Source organism: Chironomus tepperi, unplaced genomic scaffold (genome assembly GCF_022539635.2).
Source record: "Chironomus tepperi strain 1889 unplaced genomic scaffold, CSIRO-AGI_Ctep_v1 contig_465, whole genome shotgun sequence".
NCBI lineage: Eukaryota > Metazoa > Arthropoda > Insecta > Diptera > Chironomidae > Chironomus > Chironomus tepperi.
In genome coordinates, this window is record NW_027226587.1 from 354,953 (window position 1) to 375,860 (window position 20,908).

Here is a 20,908-nt window from a genome sequence, read left to right on the forward strand (position 1 = left end):
AAGAGGAAATTTGATGCACTAATGCAACATGAATATTTGATTCTCTTAACAAAAACCTGAGTATATATATCAAAATAATCTCAACATAATCCGTGATATTTCTGACGTGGTTTATCATTACACAATCTTGTTTGCCTTAACCACACGGTGAACGGAGGAATTAAAATCACTTCTATTGTGTAACATATTTTTGTGATCCTGCATATTTTTCTGAAAATGGAAATAAAGTTTCATATTTCTTTAAATTTATATTCTCTAATTGAATAATAATTTTATTTAATAGTTGAACCAAAAGAATAATTTATGTGAATTAGAAGCAACATCAACAACAACATAGAATATAGCAATTGAAGGGAAATTTCCCTAAACTGATTTTTCAACATGATGATGATGTAAAGTTATCACATTACAATTTGTACAAATGAAATTCAGTCTTAGATGAGGGTAAACTGACTGACTATGTTGTTACTGTGTGCATTTCCTAATTGATATTAGATTTACTTCAATTCTTCTTCCTCTTCTATGGTTCGTTGAATCAATAAATGGATATTGCAATGTTAATAGTTGAAGATTTTCATCTACCGGATTCCTATGGGAATTCATGAATGTTTCTATTTTCATGGCTTGTGGATTTGCTTCTTGTTGTGGGAATGAGTTTGGCTGTATAGGAAGTAGTTTTTGATTTCTATAAATTGAATTGCAAGATTTGAAATTTTGAAAACCGTTAAAATTTTGAATTTTTTAAAAGTTGTCAAAATATGAATTTTTACAAATGCTTAAGTTGAATTTTTGAAAACGGTTGATTTTGAATTTTTTGAAAATCGTTGAATTTTAAATTTTTTAGAACCATTAAAATTTAAATTTTTGAAAACAGTTAAAACTTAAGAAATTGAATTTTTAAGAACTGTATAAGTTTGAATTTTTGAAAATCTTTTAAATTTGAATTTTTAAAAATCGTAAAAATTTGAATTTTTAAAAGTTGGAAAAATTTGAATTTTTGAAAATTGTAAAAATTTGAATTTTCGAAAAATTTAAAAAGTTGAATTTTTAAAAATCATTAAAATTTGAATTTTGAAAAACGTTAAGTTATGTTTTTTAAACCGTTTAGACTTGAGTTGTTAAAACAAGAAATTTTGAAACTTTTGAAATTTAAACTTTTAAAAAAAGTTGAAATTGGAATTTTCAAAAATTGTTAAATGTGAATTTTTGAATTCCGTTATAATTAAAGTTTTAAAAATTTTTAAATTTGATATTTTCAAAGAAATTCACTTAAAATCTCACAAATGTTATACCATGCTGAGCAGCCATTAAAATTACCAAGTAACTCCATTCAACCATTTCTTAAATAAATTAAAGTCGGTAGCAAGATACCCAGCTCACTGCACTCAACAAACTCTAAATTTACTTGTCGCGACAGCTATTCTATAACAATAAAAATGGTGGCTTTATTCTACAAAAATCCATCAAACATAAAAAGTGCCCAAAAAAAAAAAGAATCAAAGACAAAAGGAAGCAAACACTCAAGAGTCAATCAAACATGTTTACCAACATTTCTTATACGCATTTCTCCAAGTTCTTAGTTCTTATAATTATGTACACTTGAGACAGTAAAAGCGATTCTATTCCATTGTTTATAAATAAAAACATTCCACTTTATATTGTTTTCTAACCTCAAACATCCACACATGATGTATACAGGCATAGCGCGACACAATTAAGAGACATTTCATCTCTATCTCTTAGTCCTTTTGAGTGAACCTGTAAATATTTACATGAGAATTTCATTCATCATCTGGTAAATATCTCAACAGCCTTATTATTAGTCTTGAGGCATTTATCCATGATGTCGAATGGAACTGAATAGAATGAAAAAGTATTTAATTGCAAGACAAACTTTCTGTGGTTTCGATTCACTTCTGTACTTCTGTTTGTTGTATCAATTCCTTTTTACTCGTCGCCATCAGGTAGCCAAACATTATGGATGCTAGACTGTCAATAGAGGAATTGAAATTCGATGATGTTTTTGGGACCTGACTAAAATCAAATTATAACCCTATCGTCTATTTTACGTTCATTAACCATCGTAACGTATCATTTTCTATTCAAAATAAATGTCTCATCATTTCAACTAACCAGGTTCCGTTGGAGAAATAAAGGCGAAATTTTTCTACGATACACAGTTGATTAAACAGAATGAGAATGATTTTAGTAAATATTTTTGTTATTTCACCAAAAAAAAAGGATTGAAAAAAAGGGGTTCGACTGATTAGGTGGTGTGAGATTCTCGGCCTTATTATTGTGCAGTTCAGTTTCTCAAATATTATTATAGTCATGTGAAAAAAATATACAGAATTTTTATCCCTTTCATCTTTAGTCAAATAGAAAAATAATACAACGTTGTGCGTAGTAACAGTAGCAAAACGGCATCGACAATAATAGCGTTAAATTATATACCTTCTGGTGGCAATTTCGCATCGATTTATAGAGCATTAATGAGGAAATTGCGCGTTTTGATTCACTTTGGTTGGCTGGCAGGTTGAATTGCAATATTTCAGCAATAAGACATCGTAGAGAGCTCTGGTTTGAAGCATTAGCTCTGTGCCATCGAGTTTTTGACTTATTGATAAGTTTTGTGCCTTAAAACAACATTTAAATGCTTCAATTATTGATTTTAAACTTAAATATGCAAAAAACACGTGGTTTTTGAATTCAAATTTCTTTTGACGGTTATCTTTTAAAAAATTTTTGATCGTTTTTTCTCATAAAATCACAAAATGCGCACAAATCACTCATTCAAATACAATGACTTTACCCTTTTTTATTCATCACCTCCTTTGTTATATTGAGCCATCGACATTATAACTATATTTTTACATCAAATGCAAATTGACCTTGATATCTAATACTATATGTTTCATCTATAATTACAGATTAAATCAACCGCCGCTTTCAGGAAATAACTCAAATAATCTTGGTGGACGACATTTACATCCTACATTGTCGCCCGATACAGATTCCGATAGTGATTCAGATATATCATTAGGTACTCATTCACCCATACCATCAATGACATCACAGCATAGTCCTAATTCAAGTTCGGGACTTAATGATCGTGATTTAGAGCGACTTGCTGAGGAGCATAGAGACTCGCGTGGTGAGAAAGATTATCGTAATTTTGCGTCGCTTCAATCATTTCGTTTTGGTGAACACATTAATGTTGCTGGATTTGCAAGTGAGTATAACTAGACTTTTTTATGCCTAAATAATTTTTTTTCATCAAGATGTAAAAAAATTTGAAAATTTTAACGGTTTTAAAATTTTTAAATTTTCAAAAAGTTTTCAAAAAATTTTAACAATTTCCTTTTATTATCCATTTACAGACTCATTTAATCGACAATTTCTACCCGGAATGCCTTATCGAATAGGTGAGAATGGATCACCAACACATTCACCACCGATCGGAATCACACCATCGACATCACAAACAGGAACCTCAACGACAATTTCACAATCACAGGCAGCATATAGCTTGCCAGGCGGTCTTATTCGTCCACAACCTCAATTACCACAAAATGCAGCTATATCAGCAATGGTTGCAGCATGTGTCGCTAACGGTCAACAACAGAATGGAAGTCCAAATCAGACACTCCTTCAACATCACTTAAATCAACAAGCAGCAGCGGCAGCAGCAGCCGCAACACAAATCTCACCATTGAGAATACGAATAAATTCGCCTACGCGTATCAATTCAACATCATCAGCATCTCAAGCATCAAGTGATGTCATAACGACATCATCAAGTCCAACAATACCTGGACAGACATTTTTACCGACGCAAAAGCATCATTCACTTCATATATTGAATGGTGGACATTTGGCAAGAATATCACAAATGAGTCAACTACATCGTCCATTTGAGTCGCCGTCGCCACCATCAACAGCTGTGCAATCGAGAGGCAAAGAAAGCTCGTGACTACCGCAAGAAGTTAATGCGTAAATGATAATTATTTTGTATTGTGGGTCAATTGATTATGATGTCTATTGAGTGGTAGGCACTAAGTGTATTGGAAGTATGGATACAGTACAGACATCATAAGTGTACGGACCCCAAAAAATTGTAAATAAAATTTAATTTTTCCCATAGAGGAAGTGAAAAAAAAGAAGAAATTTAGACACAAAATATGATGAACTTCGGATTGTGTTCTGTGGACTGTCCGCAGACTCAACTCAAAAGTTACTAGTACAAGAATTTTTATGAGAAAAAAAAAATTGAAAACACTCAAAATAATGAAAAAATGCAATCTAAACAGAATTAAAAAATGGAATTAAGAATTAAAAAAAAAGATGAAGAAATTAAAAAATTATTATAGGAATATTTTATGAAGCATTAAATAAAAATTTAAAAAAAAGAATCCAAGTCGACATTGAAATTTCAATTTTTACTTCCCATACAAAAAAAATCCAGAAACCAGCCGAATTGTGGTGAATATAGGAATAATAAGAAGGAATGAAAAAGAAAGAATGATAATAATAATAATAATGTCAATCAAATGAGGCGTGTCTTATGTGCTTTTCTATGTACAACGCACAAAAATTTTCTTCTCTCTTTTTCTTTCTCTTTCTAAGCCAATCCAGAAAGGAACGCAAGCGAGAAAGCAAATCTGTAAAAGAAAGAAAAAATCAGTTACGGCTTTATGCTAGGGTGATTTATTGATCTGATATACATTTTTATTATTTTCAGTATTTACTGTATATAAATGTGCTCACTGACTGCCTTTATACTATGGCTCTATTCAATATATCCAAAAATTATACATACACAAATAATCTATAATCGGAATTTACTGTAAAATGAAACCTCGAGGTAAGCCTCAATGAAAAAAATGATGATGATGATAGTTTCACAAAACATAGATATAGGTTTCATCCAGCATTAAAGAATAAATGCACAGATCTACATACATATGGGATGAGGTGATAATTATTGCAGCTGCCTGTATGAAAATGTTTGACTGACATGATTCAAAAATGCTTCATGTTTAAAGAAGCCTTAATGGTCAATTAATGGAGATGGACAGTTGTTGCTTATCTTGGCATAGCACATTCCAAAAAAAATGATGTTTTTAAAGGCAATCTGAAGATCCTAGATGAGGTATCATGTTTAGTCATGGTATGGCAATGTGGATATTGAGATAATTTGATGATTGAGGGTTTCTTGGATAGGCTATTGTGCTGTAGACATTTTTGGCTGTTGATTAAACGATTCATAATTGCTATAGCAAGTGTTTTCTGACAGACAGTGAGCATACTCAGTGAGGACTACCCGGAAAGTCTTGGACTCGGTATCGGCTTCTGGAAGCCTTATTACTCATCTACATATATGAGCGTGATGATGTATCCTCAATCAATATAATTGAATATGCTCAATTTTGCAAACAAATTCATAAAAATGCTCATTGTCAGTTTGGGATGGTACTTAAAATATAGAAAATTGCTAAAGGTACAGAAGTTACATCCATTCAGTATGCGAATTTAACATATACATTAGAAGGTTCAAATCCCACAACACTATTTCAATAAGTTTAGTAAATTTATTACATCATTTCATTTTTTTTTGCAACAATTTTAAATTTCAACATTTGTGACGACTTAAAGGTTATTCTCCGTTGAATATTCTTATAACGTTCTTATAACGCAGAAGTTATCTAAAGATAGAGCTGTCTACAGACGTTCTTTAAACGCGGCATTGGGTCCCCGTGCGCCCCAGCCAAGAAAGTAAGTAAGTAAAGATTATTCTCATTTTCAGTTAAGTTCTTTAGAGCAGCTTTGCCTTTAAGTTGTTTTTTTGAGGACAGTGAAAGATACTCAAGATTCTAGAACATTGGTGGGTAGCTGGTTGTGCCGCAAATTTTTTGGAAATATTATGAACCTTATGCCGTGTGAGGTTTTGATCGACGTTTACTAATAATGTGTGCCCGGAAAAACAGAAGGTTGCTCATCACTGGCTTAGGATTTTTTAAAAAAGTTCGGTTCTGTGGCTTGATTGAGTTTTGTTCGAAAATTGCCGTTAAATTTTAAATTTTCATTTTTATCACAATTTTTATAAAGCGAAATTTCTTAATGTTTTGTTGAGTCATTGCAGTGTACATACATACATTTAGTGACAAGAAGACGATGAATTATGCAGTCATTAAAGATTTGATGCTCATTTTTATAGTCTTTTTGCTGAATGAAAAAAGCAAAACGGTTTAATAGATTTGACAAACGGACAAAAAACGTATTTAAAGGTTTGGGTTCGATTCCCACAGCGAATATTTAAAAACTGCACCTAATAAGTAAATGATATTCTTCTTATTGATTTTTTTAATTTTTTTTTGTAAATCTATGTATCCACACCTTGTCCATATCTTGCTCACAATCCCCAAAAGTGCCCAAAACAACCACAATACCTTCATCCTCTAAAACTCTCTTAATCACAAAAATTGAGCGATAACAATCACATGACAGACATCACAAATTATGAAAAATAATATAAAATATATATCTTATAACTATTTGAGGAATCAAATCACATCCATAAAAAACAAACTTACAGATGAGATGAAAATATCAAATTTTTTATGCTGACATCATCATTAACGTCTCAAAATTCATTCTTTTCTTTCCACGGTCCATTTCAATTTTAAGGTTATCATTCTCCTTTTATTCTTACTTACTCACTGCTGCTGAAGCCCCTTTTGTTCGGTCTATAGGCTATTCAATCTTTTAACAGTAAGAAGAAAATAAGAATCAACAAAATAAACAAACATTGTAAGGCAGGCAATGAAACAAAAAAAAAGATTTGAAATGAGTGTATGGAATGAGTAAAGGCTTTTTATTTTAGAAGATATACCAATTTAGATCCATCAACGAGATCATTTCACAGCGGAATTGTAATGGTTATATGGCGTCGATCGCTCAATGTTTCGCAATTTTTTTGAATCGTGGTGGATTTTATGGCTATGTATAAATAATCACTTTATTTTATTGGGTTTCAGGGATGCTGCAGCATGCTGGATGTGGCAGTTGATTGTTTTTAGGTTCTATTCATAAGTTCCGGTTGTTATCCTTGCCTTAATATGCTTCCTGGAAAGAGGTCATTGAAAGAGACAGTTTAGCACTTGGTATTGGTGATTGGCTAAAGGTAGTCAGCGATGGTTCCAGTTTTGGACGTCAACTGAGAGACGGCAAGAATCACAGCTTATCTGTACGATCAGTTAAGCAAATAAGTGTTTCACGTGCTTCATTTCTTTGGAATTTAAATGCTAAATCCAGTTTTTTGCACTTGCTCCTTTCGATATCAGCCTATGACAGTGGTGGACAACCTGTATGCTATGACACAATAGTGTGCCACTGCTTCATAAACCGTATGCCGTGTACGATTTCAGTCGAGGCATACCAACTGCAGGTATGTCGCGAAAACATGAGTTTGCCGATCTCAGATCTAACTGGATCTTCTCAGTTCCTTCAATCCCAACCAAGAACAGCTATTTGCACCACAATTCCTACAAAACCTCTTAATCAAGTCCTCAACATTCTTCAAAGAAATAACTCAATCCAATCCCACAAAGTTGAAACGAAAAATCAATGACCAAACAGAAAACAAATCATGTCCATTCATATCGAAATTAAAACGTCATGATATGCAAAATGTTAAAACAAAAGGTTTCCATTTAAAGTCCCTGCTTATAAATTATTATTATTGTAATAATAAGTGTGTATACCTATGGACAAAAAAGAGAGAGGAAATTTTATATAGTAAAAGAAGAAAACTAGTACGGGGGTCTGTGGTTTGAATAATATTTGTTTCTTTGGAGGTTATGTGCTTAATTGTTACAATTTACTCTAACAGGCAAAAAGCATGCTTTCTGGAGCTTGTTCAACTTAAACACATTGTTCTCGGTTTACTCAGGTTTTGAGAGCCTCCTAGGGTTATGGAAATATGGTGTCCATATGGGCGATCTAGCAAAGATTATTTTTCATGAAAAATTCTGGCAAATTGATCAATTTTGTCCAACCTTTCCTATACATGCCTAGGAGTAGAACGTTGGAAATGATCTTCTCTTAAAATGACAGCGCCAATAGGAAGGAGTGGTTTAGCCACATTTACTAAGGCATCATTGCGTCCCGTGTTCTTATTGAATCCAAAAAATCTGGTCGTTTCTTGTAAAGAGGTTCCTGACCTCGTTTTGGCTGCCCCGGAGTAAAATCAGAAAATTAAGGTTTTCTAGGGTTGTTCATTTATTATGAAACGCCATTAAGAGTTTGGGAGGGTGTTAATGTGACGGAAAACGCATATTTCAGAATAAAGGATTCCTATTGTGACTCGAACCCACGTCCTGTGATTCCCGGTCGCATGTTCCTACCACTAAGACATCAGAGGCCATTAAACTATGAGGCTAAGTGCCGTACATAAATTATTTATTGTTTTTATCCCTCTTACTACTGCACTCCCAATGTTGTACCGTTGGTGGTCTTTACAGGAATCCAATTCCAACAAGGAGGTTAGATTTTGTTACACCTTAATCAATTGAATTTTTCATGGATTAGACGACTTACTTACTTATTTACTTACTTACTTCCTTGCTTGGGACGCACGAGGGCCCATTGTCGCGCGTAACCGACGACTAAAATCAACTAAAAACTGAGTCATTAAATCCTAAGACACCCCTTCGTACAATATACACGCCACTATACAAATATATACATTCATTATACATTATGGCAATGACATGACGATTTTTTTTTTGTATTCCTTTAGCTCAACTACGCTTCTGCGTTTTTGACAAAGTGATCAATTATTTATATACATGATTTATATTTCCAATGAAGTGATACATTGAATATATTCCAACATGAATGGCGTTAAAATTTTCATGTTTTTTATACTTTCCAGAGATAAATTTCTAAATATTTCAATTTCAATCTCTTGTGATGGCATGTTGAGTTGTTTTATATGTTTTTATTATTTCAATGGCATTCCATCAAATCATGATTCCAGTGAAAAATTTATTTTTTAAGGCGCCTAAGATATATATCGGTACTTTGCTTGGTTGATGCATTTAATTAATTTCATTTATGTGTGAGAAAATGAGCAAAATGTACAGCAACAATGGAACTAGTGGAAAAAAATCTAATTTTATATCCAAACAATATGTGATGCGATTAATGGTGAAAATTATTATGAAATATAATTCATGTCCGATATGAAAAGATACAAGTTTGATTGATATTCGTTAAATTTAACTATTGCATGTTCATGGGTAATCATTCTCATTTCACCACATAGCGCTCTATGTATATATCGAAATATATTGCACACTTCACATTTATATTTCATATAATCAATTCATCTATCTTGGATATAATCTACAGGGTGAGGACATTGTGATATTTTGGGGGTAGGGATTTTTGGAATTTTAAGTCCTACGAAATCTGAAGTTCTGGGAAGTCGTTTTTATCAATAAAATAGAATAGTGGTGGGGCAAACTGTATGCTTTGTCTCACTATTGAGTCGTCAAAAATGTCTGAAAATGTAAAAAACTGCAAATAATTGCCCAACATTGTATTAGGGCGTAATTCAGAAATAGTAAATTAGAATGACTAAGGTATTAAGCAGATTTTACAGTACTTTGGAAGTCCTGACACCAAAAGTCGAAAATTGCGCTTTCACTAAAGTTCGGACTTCACGGAGTCCGTCTTAGTCAGTTATAACAATTCTCGATTCCAAATTCAATACTATCTCGAGCTTGTCTTCTTTGCATGACGTCTTTGGGGAACCACTTGATCTTTTGCTTTCTAAAAATTAAGATTTTAAGATCTTATTTACACTAAAGCTTCCACAGGCATCATGTCCTGCATATCGAAGTCTGTATTTTAACTCATTTAACAATGTCAGCGTCCCTAAAGAACTGATACACTTCCATGTTGCTCCTTCTCTTAAAAAGGAGTAAAAATAGGTCTGGCGCTCGTCCTTATTCTCTCACTCATGACCCATTCTCTACAATAACATTTTATGTAGCCCAATTCATGGTCTCGGTCATTAAACTGCTAAACTAACTAGATTGCACTTTTAATTCTTAAATTTGTCATGGGTTTGTTTCTAGATATTGAATTTTTTGGAAACTGATTGCATTTGGAAGGCAATGAGAGCAAGTTGGTTTTGGAAAAAAGCTGTTGATAGCGACAGTGACTCAATTCTCCTGGAAGGAAGCTGTTCATAGAGATAGTATTGCATTTAGTATTGTCAATTGGTAGACGGAACCCACCGATAGAGCCAGCTTTAGGCTTTATCTAAGGAAGGCCATGGATCTCACCTGTACGAATAGCGAAGTAACTAATATTCAAAGTAAGATTACAAAAGACTCGTTCCTTTTTCAATCCTTAAACATTTTTCCTTCGAAATGACCTAGCCATGACAATCTCACCCGATATGCGCATGGCAGTGACGAGAAAAGAATAAAAATGATTAATTAATTCATAAATAAATCGACATTGTCGTTTATTCTAATTAATCTATATACAATAATAATAATTCCATTATACTTAATTCATTATTCTATAGTCTTCCTATATTCAAAAATTATTCATGAAAACTTTATAGTCACAATGTGCTATCACAACTTTTAATTTAACTCATAAATATTTAAAAAAATTCTACTAAGAAGTGTTGGCGGTTTAAACGAATTCTTTCCCTTCCATTACGCAATCAATTGTGCGTGCCTTAATATTTGCACGAAAGATTGTCAATTTGCATTTTTATTAAATTCCGACATGTTTCTTTTTCTGCCACTTTTTCCTTACTGTATTTGGTTATATAATACACAAAAAAGGAAGGAGAGTCAAGGCAGGCAGTTGGTTCATGTTGCAGTATATTTCCTAATTTTTTATTTACTTTTGAACATTTTTTTTTGTATTTGTAGCCTCAAATATAGGAGCTCAGTATTAACCCTTAAATCACGTCTCGTGATGTTGATAAAACGTTCGTATACTTTTTAAATTATGATTTTTATTTGAGTACCGTCTTGTGGAATGAGGATTTTGGAAGTTTTTGTTGATGACTTCTTGTGAATTTGCGGTAAATTTTGGCTACTGTTGTTTGTGGTTGGATTTGCTTTATATTGAGTTTAGGTTTTACAAAACATATGCTTGATCCTGGGTTTTTAACAGAGATTGATACTCGATCCATTAGCAGTTGCTTGAGAGGATTTGAACACCATGTGATGAGTTTGGGGAAAGTATCAATATCTGATTTGGTCTTTAAAGTGAAAATTGGCATAATATCGTCAGCTGCAAATTTTGGGATCGATTTATGGACAGTATAGATATTATGCTACCTTATGCTAGTTTGCAAGAGGTGAAATTAACGATAGTAGAGGTAGTGACTGCATAGTAGAATCAGAACCGCTTGTTTGAGACTATTACTGACTGTAACCTACAAAAAAGACTGTAAGCCATATTTTGACTACAAATGATACAAAAGAGGACCATGCAGCACATTATAGTCGTTAAAACATGGCTTTGTTGTGTTCAGAGCTCGAAGTTGAGTGGGATTTTGTCGAGTCCAAACCATTTTGGGCTCCGAATAATACATGCTCAATGTCAATATCAATTTTCTCGAACAGCGCGTCGTGTCCGTGCTACTACGTCGTATTAACGGAAAGACGTAAAGTTGCTCTCACGACACCATGACGGCTGAAATGCGGTTCTCCGGATAGAGTCGCTTGAGATCTAAAATTCTAAGAACTCCAATTTTAACGAATTCAGCATCCACAATCCATAAAACTCTAATCTATTTATAAACCTTCAAGCAATTTATACAAATTTAAATTATTTTTTGCAACTGCCATCAAACCCCAAAATCCTAGAAAATTAATTTCAATGAAAATTTCTTCCATAAGCATCACAAATTGTTCATGTGTATATCAAATTTCATGCCTGTACAATACAGCAAGTTAAAAAAAAGAATCTTTAATTGAGCAGTCGTCAAATGTATGAAAAGAGAAGGAAAGAAGAAGAAGAAGAATCAGAATATAAAAGAAAGAGGAGAAAATTGTGAAGGACAAATTGATAAAAAAAAGCAGAAATACATGCACGAGTATGTGAGAAAGGCATAGAAAAAAGTCTCAAACGACAAATTGAGGAGATGATTTAATCAAAGCTCCGTTAAATTGAGCTCAATTAAGTATTCTGTGCAACCAATCGTTTAATATCATGAAACATACTATACACTATGTATAGGAAGCTTGAAAATTAAATAAAAGCGATGGAGGTTTGATTTTTTTTATATTCCATCTACTCACTGCTATTCGCTTCATAAACCGAGTATCCGGTGAATGATCAATTACTGAAAATTATTATTATTTTTACATGAAAAAAATGAAAAGATTGAAAGTAATTCTTTGAAAAAGTGTTTTTTCAACTTCCAGAGCATTAAAAATCCGTAAAAATATCGTTTCATGATTTATTTATAAACACATTAAAATGCCTTTCTTTATCTTTGTTATAGCTGATGCTGCTGCTACTTTTTGCATGACCTTTCATGAGGGCGTTAAGAAGTTTATGATTCTTTTATTTTTCATTATGCTGTTCTTGGTGCTTACTAGCTTTTAAGCGTTCTAGATATGCTGTTCTTGAGGGTCATGATGACTTGAGATGAAGTAGCTTCATAGAACTTTGTTGGTAAATTTGAGAATCATATGTACATCAGAATGTACTATAATCTAAGTCTGCCGAACCTTTAAAGTGAACAAACTCAAACAATTCCTGAGATCAGAGCTGAAAGTCGATTCAAATTGTATATGGAGTCGATCGACTTGAAATGACTTTTTCATGTAAAGTCTTAGTCAATTTTAAGGTCTGCTGAGAACCAAGCCCTAAGAGTCAAAGAGCTTGCTTTCATGATACAGATATATCAAAACGGTCCTTAAAAACGATCTTTTTTCTTGTTCCTCCATTTGTCCACCTTTTGAAAGTCACACGGAGTTCAGTTCTTGTTTTTAAAATTACGTTCTTGAAGCAACTTAACCAGTTGCTTTATAATTGATTGCTAAATATTTTCGGACGACCTCAATGCCAATGGACATATAAAGTGCATCTATGAATTTACTATTGAATAGACCAATGGCTCTTATGAATGGACAGGATTATATGTGACTAATTCCCTAGCAACCAAAATGAAAAAGGCTTCGGCACGGACACATCCATTATCGTCAAACATTATCCATCTAGGACATATGGTAGACCATTTGAAACCTAGAAACATGATACAGTATTTTTCATTTGTGTCAGGAACAGGAACAGCTTCAATTAAATCGATTTTGACTTGAAATTAGAGTTTCGCATTGCAATTTTCTTTTCAAAAACTCGAAAAAATTAAGAAAATTCTTGCTTTAAGCTCAATGATTTCCAAGTATGCGCATTCTCTGTGAGGGCATATGAACAGTATCAATTCACAAAACAGCACAACCATACCAAGCCTTTTTGAAACCATATCATTTCTAAATTATACTTTTATGTGTAAAGGTAGCAAAATCATTATGAACTCTATTGATGTATATTTCAGTCCGGTAGCCTTTTGTCTCTTTCATCATCTCCTTGGAATTCTATTTAGTGCTAAAAGACACACACAAAATTATTTTGTTGCTTTCTTTCATGACTTCTTCTCCTTAAAAAAAGTTTATTTTCTTATTCTATACTTAAAAATAAAGTAAAAGATTGAGGGATTGATGTTTGGAACTGAATGGAAATTTGTGGGCTATTTATTTTTACTACTTAAGGGATAATCCATATGGATTATTGATCATTCTTTGATTCTGTTGTCACCACAATAACTAAATACTTCCTTCAACAAAGTTTTATAGACTACTTTTTGTGAAAGATACAGTCTCAGTTTATTTATTTATGTTTCTGTTCCTTTTTAAAGTAATAATGACGAAAAAAAAAATTATCTTGAAATTTCACCTGGATTCCTTCTTTTGCCTGCTTATTCATTTCTAGTTATTTATGCCTTTTTTTTGACCATAAATAGAATATCATTGCGTTGCATAAATAAATCTTTTGTTGACATTATTATTTTTGGACATTAATGCCTTAAATTTATCCATGGTAATTTTAATAAGAAAACACACAGGACAATGAGGATCGTAGCATGCAAAAATAAATAAATCTGGCAAGCTATAAGGAAATTCATAAAAATGCCAAAATATCACTTAGTAAATTGCAGGAATTTAGATCAAGCACAGATCATGTTAACACAGCCCCATTTTAGAAATCTGATCAATTTAAAATTGAATCAACGAGTTTCATGCAATGACTGTGACTATTATGCAAATATCAATCATTCAAGGTTTTTAATGGCTCGTGAATTGCAAATTGGTCGTTTATGATTTACGTCTATGATTCATGTCGTTAGAGGGTGTTTGGAATTGAGAGGCTAGTCAGGCAAAAGCTATAGAGTCTATCGTCGATTGGGATCTCACTGCTCACCAGCTAATGATTTGAGCTTCTCAGGACGTTGCACCAGGTTGAGTAGACCAAAATGCATTAAAACTTGACATCAACTGGACATTGATCAGTCACTGACTAATCCAAACATCACAAATGGGTTTATCGATTAAAAAACCGGCCTAGACTGGCGTAACTCTGTCTTAGTGCTGGATTCGGTTTAAATCTGACAATAAAATTGGCGGATCAGCATGCATAACAATGTTGCATGCCATGGCACCAAGGCAGCAAGTCCGGTAACAACATACAAATGTCTGTCGATCGGGAATGTGTCATGAGGCATAGTTGCAGTAGCACTGTTCAATTTCATAAATTTAACGATTATGATTCAAGTGTATAGCCGGTGATAGAACCGACTACAATCTTCATCAAAGGGAATCAACTCACAATAGACAGAATTGCATAAGATTTAGACACTAACTGGAAATTGATCTGTCACTAATTAACCCAAATATCACAAATCCGTCCCAAGGGCCAGCCTGTAGTAACTTGGACTTGGTGATTAATTCGGTACAGATCTAGAAATAAAAAAATCAGAATTCGGATCGTTTAATTGACATGTCCACTCAGTAATTGGTCTACAAGATCAAAAAGCTGGCAAGGAAGGAGGTCGGGTATGAAGGTTTCCATGATCTCATGGCAGTTCCAAACTCTTAGAATTCTTCTGTTGATATATTATGAACATCATTTATAAATGATTCCAAAGTCCTTTCCAAAAAAATCTCAATCAATCGCCTAAACTCATTGATTTTTTTGTAGCACATAATTGACGGTATTTAAGGTGCACTTAATGAAATAGCTTAATTGTAATTATTCGGAATCAAAAACCCGTTGAAAATCTCCAAAAGCCATTTTACATTTCGATTTTTCATTCATTTTATAGACGATAGAAAAAAAATTATTGATTGATTGACTTGATGTTGATGTCTTTCAAATCATTCAGCATAAAGTATTGAGCATTAACCATAAATGTTATACAAAACCATCATTGTACTTAATAACACACAAAAAAATAGAGTCTAAATATTTTATTTATTTTCTCAAAATAATTTCTACCTTCTTAAGCTTGTATATCCAAGAAATCTTCATCAAAATCATGCATCAGTGCGTCAACAACAACTGTAAAAGGAATGAGAGATGTTTATCGAATGAAAGTTTCTTTCATTTCACATTTTTAGCGTATTATTGGCAAAAAGGCAGCTTAATGGAACACTTTGTCTGGAAGTTCGGTCTGGTGCTGTTCAGGATCGTTGAGCAGACACGTACACAGACATTAAATAGTTTTAAATATTGTAAACATTCCCAAATTTGAAAATCAATTAATATAACTTCATTTGTAAACAAACCTGAAGTTGACTGCGAATGACTCAACACTTTATCTGGTCTTTAGGTCGGGTGCCGTCGAAAACTAGTTGAACAGACACAGTCACAGACATCACATAGTCATAAATCTTGAAATAATTCCTGAGTTCGATAATTAATGATCAAAATTTCATTTGTCAATATACTTGAAGTTAGCTGCGAATGATGCTCAATTTTTCTCGAAAATTTGAATTTGTAATAACCGTTAATAAATTAATTTCTTCAATTTCGTATATAAGACGACAGTTTCGGACTTTGTGGATGGTAAGAGATCCCGAGTGGACACAAATACTGTAGAACTAGTCATCAACTGGACATTACCTTGTCATCAACAAGTCATAACATATTTTTGTCCATTCAAGCAGATCTAGAGGAATACTAAGAAATTCTTGAATTGGATGTGTATAAAAAGGACGCAAAAGTCTTTTACATTCTGAATTGGCAGAAGTTTTCGAAGGATAGAGCTGGCTATCGAGGTTCTCTCCGTGCAGCTATGAGCCAACGTATGCCTTAGCCAAGACAATAAGTAACAAAATAATCAGTTTCCGTTCACTGGACCAAAAATGCGCTTCAGTCACTCAATAGCAGCTGGTACATTTTCAACTTGTTTTCCTTCTTCATCGTCACTCCACTGTGCAAAGACCTTCCAATATATTTTTGAGTGAGTGCTATAATATGAATTCAGTCACTCCATTCATTCAACAACTATTGATCTGATTTAGACCATAAAGCTGTGAAAAAAAAAGTCGTTCAACAATGGATAAATACAAAAAAGTAAATTTCTCACTTATACCTCAGTTCAGTTGATTTAATCTAATACTCTCCTGCCTGCCGTATTGCTTTCCATCTCTTTCTATTTACCCAAAATATTCAATCTTCAATTCAATACCCATTTTTTTTGTTCAATGCTCTGCTACTTACTTTCCATTTGATATTTTGTGTTTCAATACAATTGTAATGACAACAGTATGGCATGTAGCATGGCTTACAAACAACAAATTATTTTATTGTGGCTGCAGCCGTACCAGTAGTAAAAAAAAATTAATTGAATGAAAGTGCTGATCGTAAATCGATTTTTTTTTTTCGAAATAAAAGCACTTTATGACCGTTTGTTGTAAATTGTAATGAAGAATTGTAATGATGATGAACATAAAGAGGTTTTACAATGGATATAGGGAATGTGCATTAGAGATTTATGATGAAGGAGGTTAAATTGTTTTTCTTGTGATTACTTTCAATTGTCGAAAAAAATACCTTTAAAAAATTAATTAAATTCAATTGCAATGAAAGGTTTTTTTGTGTGTTAATCCACTTAGTAAGCATTTGGGGTTATTCAAAAGGGAATGTATTGGTCATTAATATGATTATATTCAGATACAATTGCAGATGCGATTATGGTTATAGCCTAATTTGTATATTTAAATTACCTTAAGCATAAGCCTTTTGGAGAATAGCAGAAGTCGGTTAGTAGATCCAATTCTTAGCACCAGACCGGTGAGACTCAGGCATGGTCCAATACCAAGTCAGGATCACGGCATCACAGCCCGAAGCTGGATTTTTGATCAATTAACTGATTTGTACTATTTGGTCTTTGTCCGTTGGTCTTGGTCTTGGTCCATTGATGGCGTCCAAATTTGATTCTGTTACTTGTTACCGCCTCCTAAATCCAAATATGAACTCAATCTATTACCTTCCCGACCATTACGTGTCCTACCATTAACATAACAAGCGGTACCCAAGCAAACATATTGGGTTGTTCTGGATAGATTCACCTTTGATAATAAAAGAGCAGTTGTATATTCTATGAAGGAAGGACCGACAACCGCTGGGGTCCATCTCATGCCATCTCTCCGTAAGCATTCTTGGATGATCAAAAACAGTGCTGAATAAATTGCGTAGAACAACCATTCATCCATTTTGTAGAAAAAGATGCAAAAGTCTAGGGTTTGCCAAAATTTGCTTCGCATAGCTGCATAGATGTAGAGAACTGCAGGTTAGCAGCAGGGCTGCACATCTGGGCGAACCCTACAAAGTCCTTTATATTCCGAACTGCCTCAAGTTCTCGAAGGTTATTACCGGCTTTAAATGTTTTCTCCGCCAGCAATGGGCCCACGTGCGCCTCATCCAAGGAAGTAAGTAATTAAGAATTCTCGAACATCAAACCATACTCGCTATGTCATTGCTACGTCGTCGTATTAACGATAATTCCGATAATTCGAAAATTTGTTTTGGCGGCAACGAGACGGTTGATAAAATTGGTCGGTTATGGCGAAAAATGCAGTTTGTTGCATTCTGAATATAGGATATAGTCTCGGAAATAGAATCAGTCTAATCTAATTTGAATTATTTAAACATTCATCCACATATCTCTAAATGTTATATCAGAATATCTCCAACAAAAGACAATCATTACCTCCTCAACACCTTTTGCTTAGCTAAGTGTTCATGTGATCAATTTCATGCTCTAATTCTAATGTTCATTAATCCCCTTAAAACACTCACAAAACGTGTAATTTTTTGGCAATTCCAAAAAGGCATGATCATCATCATTATAATTTGCATTAACGTTTATCTAAATTGAGGTAACTTTAATCAGCCCATAAGCAATATCACCTAACGGTTCTGACAATTTCATCGTCTTTGGCACAATTAAGAAAGTATGAAGGAACAAAAAATATTAATACGTTAAGCATCTGCATGGTAAAGTGAGCGCAAATAATTGCCGAACTCATTATATGACAATGACATTGAATTGAGTATGTTAGTCATACATATGACAACTGCTAGATATCTTACATGCAGTTTTACCCAACACCAATCCGAGTGCATGAACATTGTTAAGTTAACGACGATGATGCTGCTAAAAAAATATGAAATAAGACATAGAAGTAAAAATAATAATTTTGAATCAATGAATGGGGAATAAAAGATGTAACTCATGGCTGATCAAGCAAGTGACAACTAAGAATAATAATTATATCCTGTGTCTGTCAGTTGGCATTACACATGCTTTTATCATTCATAACCAGTGCTACAATTAACTGTTGTGTTGTGTTATTGTAAAAACAAACCACGACTGGCGTAATACATTTCCGCTTTTTATTTCTCATTCTTCCTTTATATGTCCAAAACTGTCTACCTTAAAGTTTTTCATTCATAATTCTGTTCCAACCTTCTCATTTGTTGTGTTTTTCTTGAATAATATTCATTTTTGACGCGATATCATAATGAGCTCGTAAAGGACAATGCGAAAAAAGTATGTAAATAGCAAATGAACATATCACATTTCATAATTTATGCTTTTATTGAAAAATTAACCACAGATATAAGTTTCATGGCAAACGACAATTAAATGAGAATTTTTTTCTCATAATGAATTTTTATTTGTTTTCATTGCTTGCTTTTTCGCTTGTTGATTAGAAAACAAAAGAGGATAATAGTTTAAGTATTGGGATTTTTGTGATGTTGGTAAGTAGCGGGATTTGATGGGAAATTGAGTAAAATTTTGATGCTTTATGTCAGTGGTGGGCAACTATTTATTTCTTGCGGCACACATTGATGATCAGCTTCGACCGAGACGGGAAAAGGCACATGGGTTGCCGCCCACCACTTCTTTATGTCATAAATTAGTTCAATTTTCAATCAATATGCTCAGAACTGATCAGAATTGTTGTTGCTATTCCAAACGATACAGGACTCTATTTGACAGCCATCGAATAGAATGTAATATAGGCTTTGACCTTATCAAAATTGGAACTGCGAACAATGATCTTTTTTACCATCCCAAAGTCTCTCCAGAATGCCAACATCCTTGATAAAACCAAGAATATCAAAGTGTTTAACTCGCTGCATACGTAACGACTTGCATCTAGATAGAATTTGGATTGACAGCCATACGAAGTTCAGAGTTCATTAGGGATCCATATTCTGACAGGCAAAAAGACCACATTAGGAGGCACCGTAGTGATCTTTCTGCTCCATGAAAGCATGATCTTTGTCTCTCAGGAATATGTATTCCTGATGAGGAATATGTATTCCTGTAAGTATGTCTACTTTTTGTCACTCGGGGTACTGTACGAACATTTGTCAAATCGACAACAGTTGGACTTTGATGGGAATCGAACCCACAATCTCATAAATAGAGATGTACAAAAAGCTGCATTAATTATCGGGATCTTGCTTAACCTATCCGACACAGAGGTCATTACTTGGTGCTGGCAGATATTCGAATGCTTGTTGACATCGGAAGTCTATTGGATATGCTGTAGAGCGAATAAAAACAGAAGATGACATCGAAGATTATCAATCCATTCCACATTGCAGGGTGGATTCAAATGACACTCTGCCCAGCACAGTGTGTTTTGCGAGTCGGTTCCTTAAGTTTCAAAAAGAAGAACTTAAGTTTGCGCTTCGTCCACCATTCCAATCAAGTCATGACCATCATTCTACTTGTCATTTCATTTATATCATGATTATTCATTTAAAAAAATATAAAAAATTCATTCAAAAATCTAAATAATTGAAAAGGCAGGATTTCCCATTGTAGAGGATAATTTCTTAATAGATCATAATAAGGGTTCGTGTGTAATGAAGCTGCTGTATGCTTTTGTTTCATATTAAATTACAGTAAATTACTAAATTATTAATTTCACGCATTATTAATAAACAATAGAAGCTTGAAGTAAGTACTTATGTAAATTGAATGAAACTATTGATCTATTGTTGATCAGATAATGTCGTGTCTTGTCGGAATTAGGATATGTTGAAGTTTTGTGTGATTGAAAATCAATATTGTGACTAGTTGATATTTGAATTTTAATTTTTAATAAGGCAATGTGCTGCTATTTTGAATTTTGGTTGGGATATTCAGGATTGTGGTATTTTGGGAGTATATAGGTTGAGTTTGAGTTGTGCATCAAAGAAGCAGTAGTGGCGCAGTGGTTAGAGTTTGGATTCGGACTATTTTTCGATGTTTCCAGTCAAACCAACTCATTAGATTGAA

General features: G+C 33.3%; 2 protein-coding genes across 3 annotated transcripts in view; both read left to right on the plus strand.

Annotated features, from left to right (window-relative positions):
- The window catches only part of Optix (optix), a 43,901-nt gene extending 39,522 nt beyond the window's left edge, over nucleotides 1-4,379 (plus strand). Inside the window, exons 5-6 of one of the 2 annotated variants that reach the window (XM_070651607.1) lie at nucleotides 2,931-3,154; nucleotides 3,381-4,379. In XM_070651607.1, the coding sequence (XP_070507708.1) occupies nucleotides 2,931-3,154; nucleotides 3,381-3,973 (817 nt within the window). In that variant the 3' untranslated portion in view covers nucleotides 3,974-4,379. Of the gene's footprint in view, nucleotides 1-2,930; nucleotides 3,233-3,380 lie in introns of both variants that reach the window. The other variant, XM_070651606.1, reaches the window with a different exon arrangement.
- The window catches only part of jef (major facilitator superfamily domain-containing protein 6 jef), a 92,223-nt gene that overhangs the window by 60,033 nt on the left and 11,282 nt on the right, over nucleotides 1-20,908 (plus strand). The window lies entirely within an intron of this gene.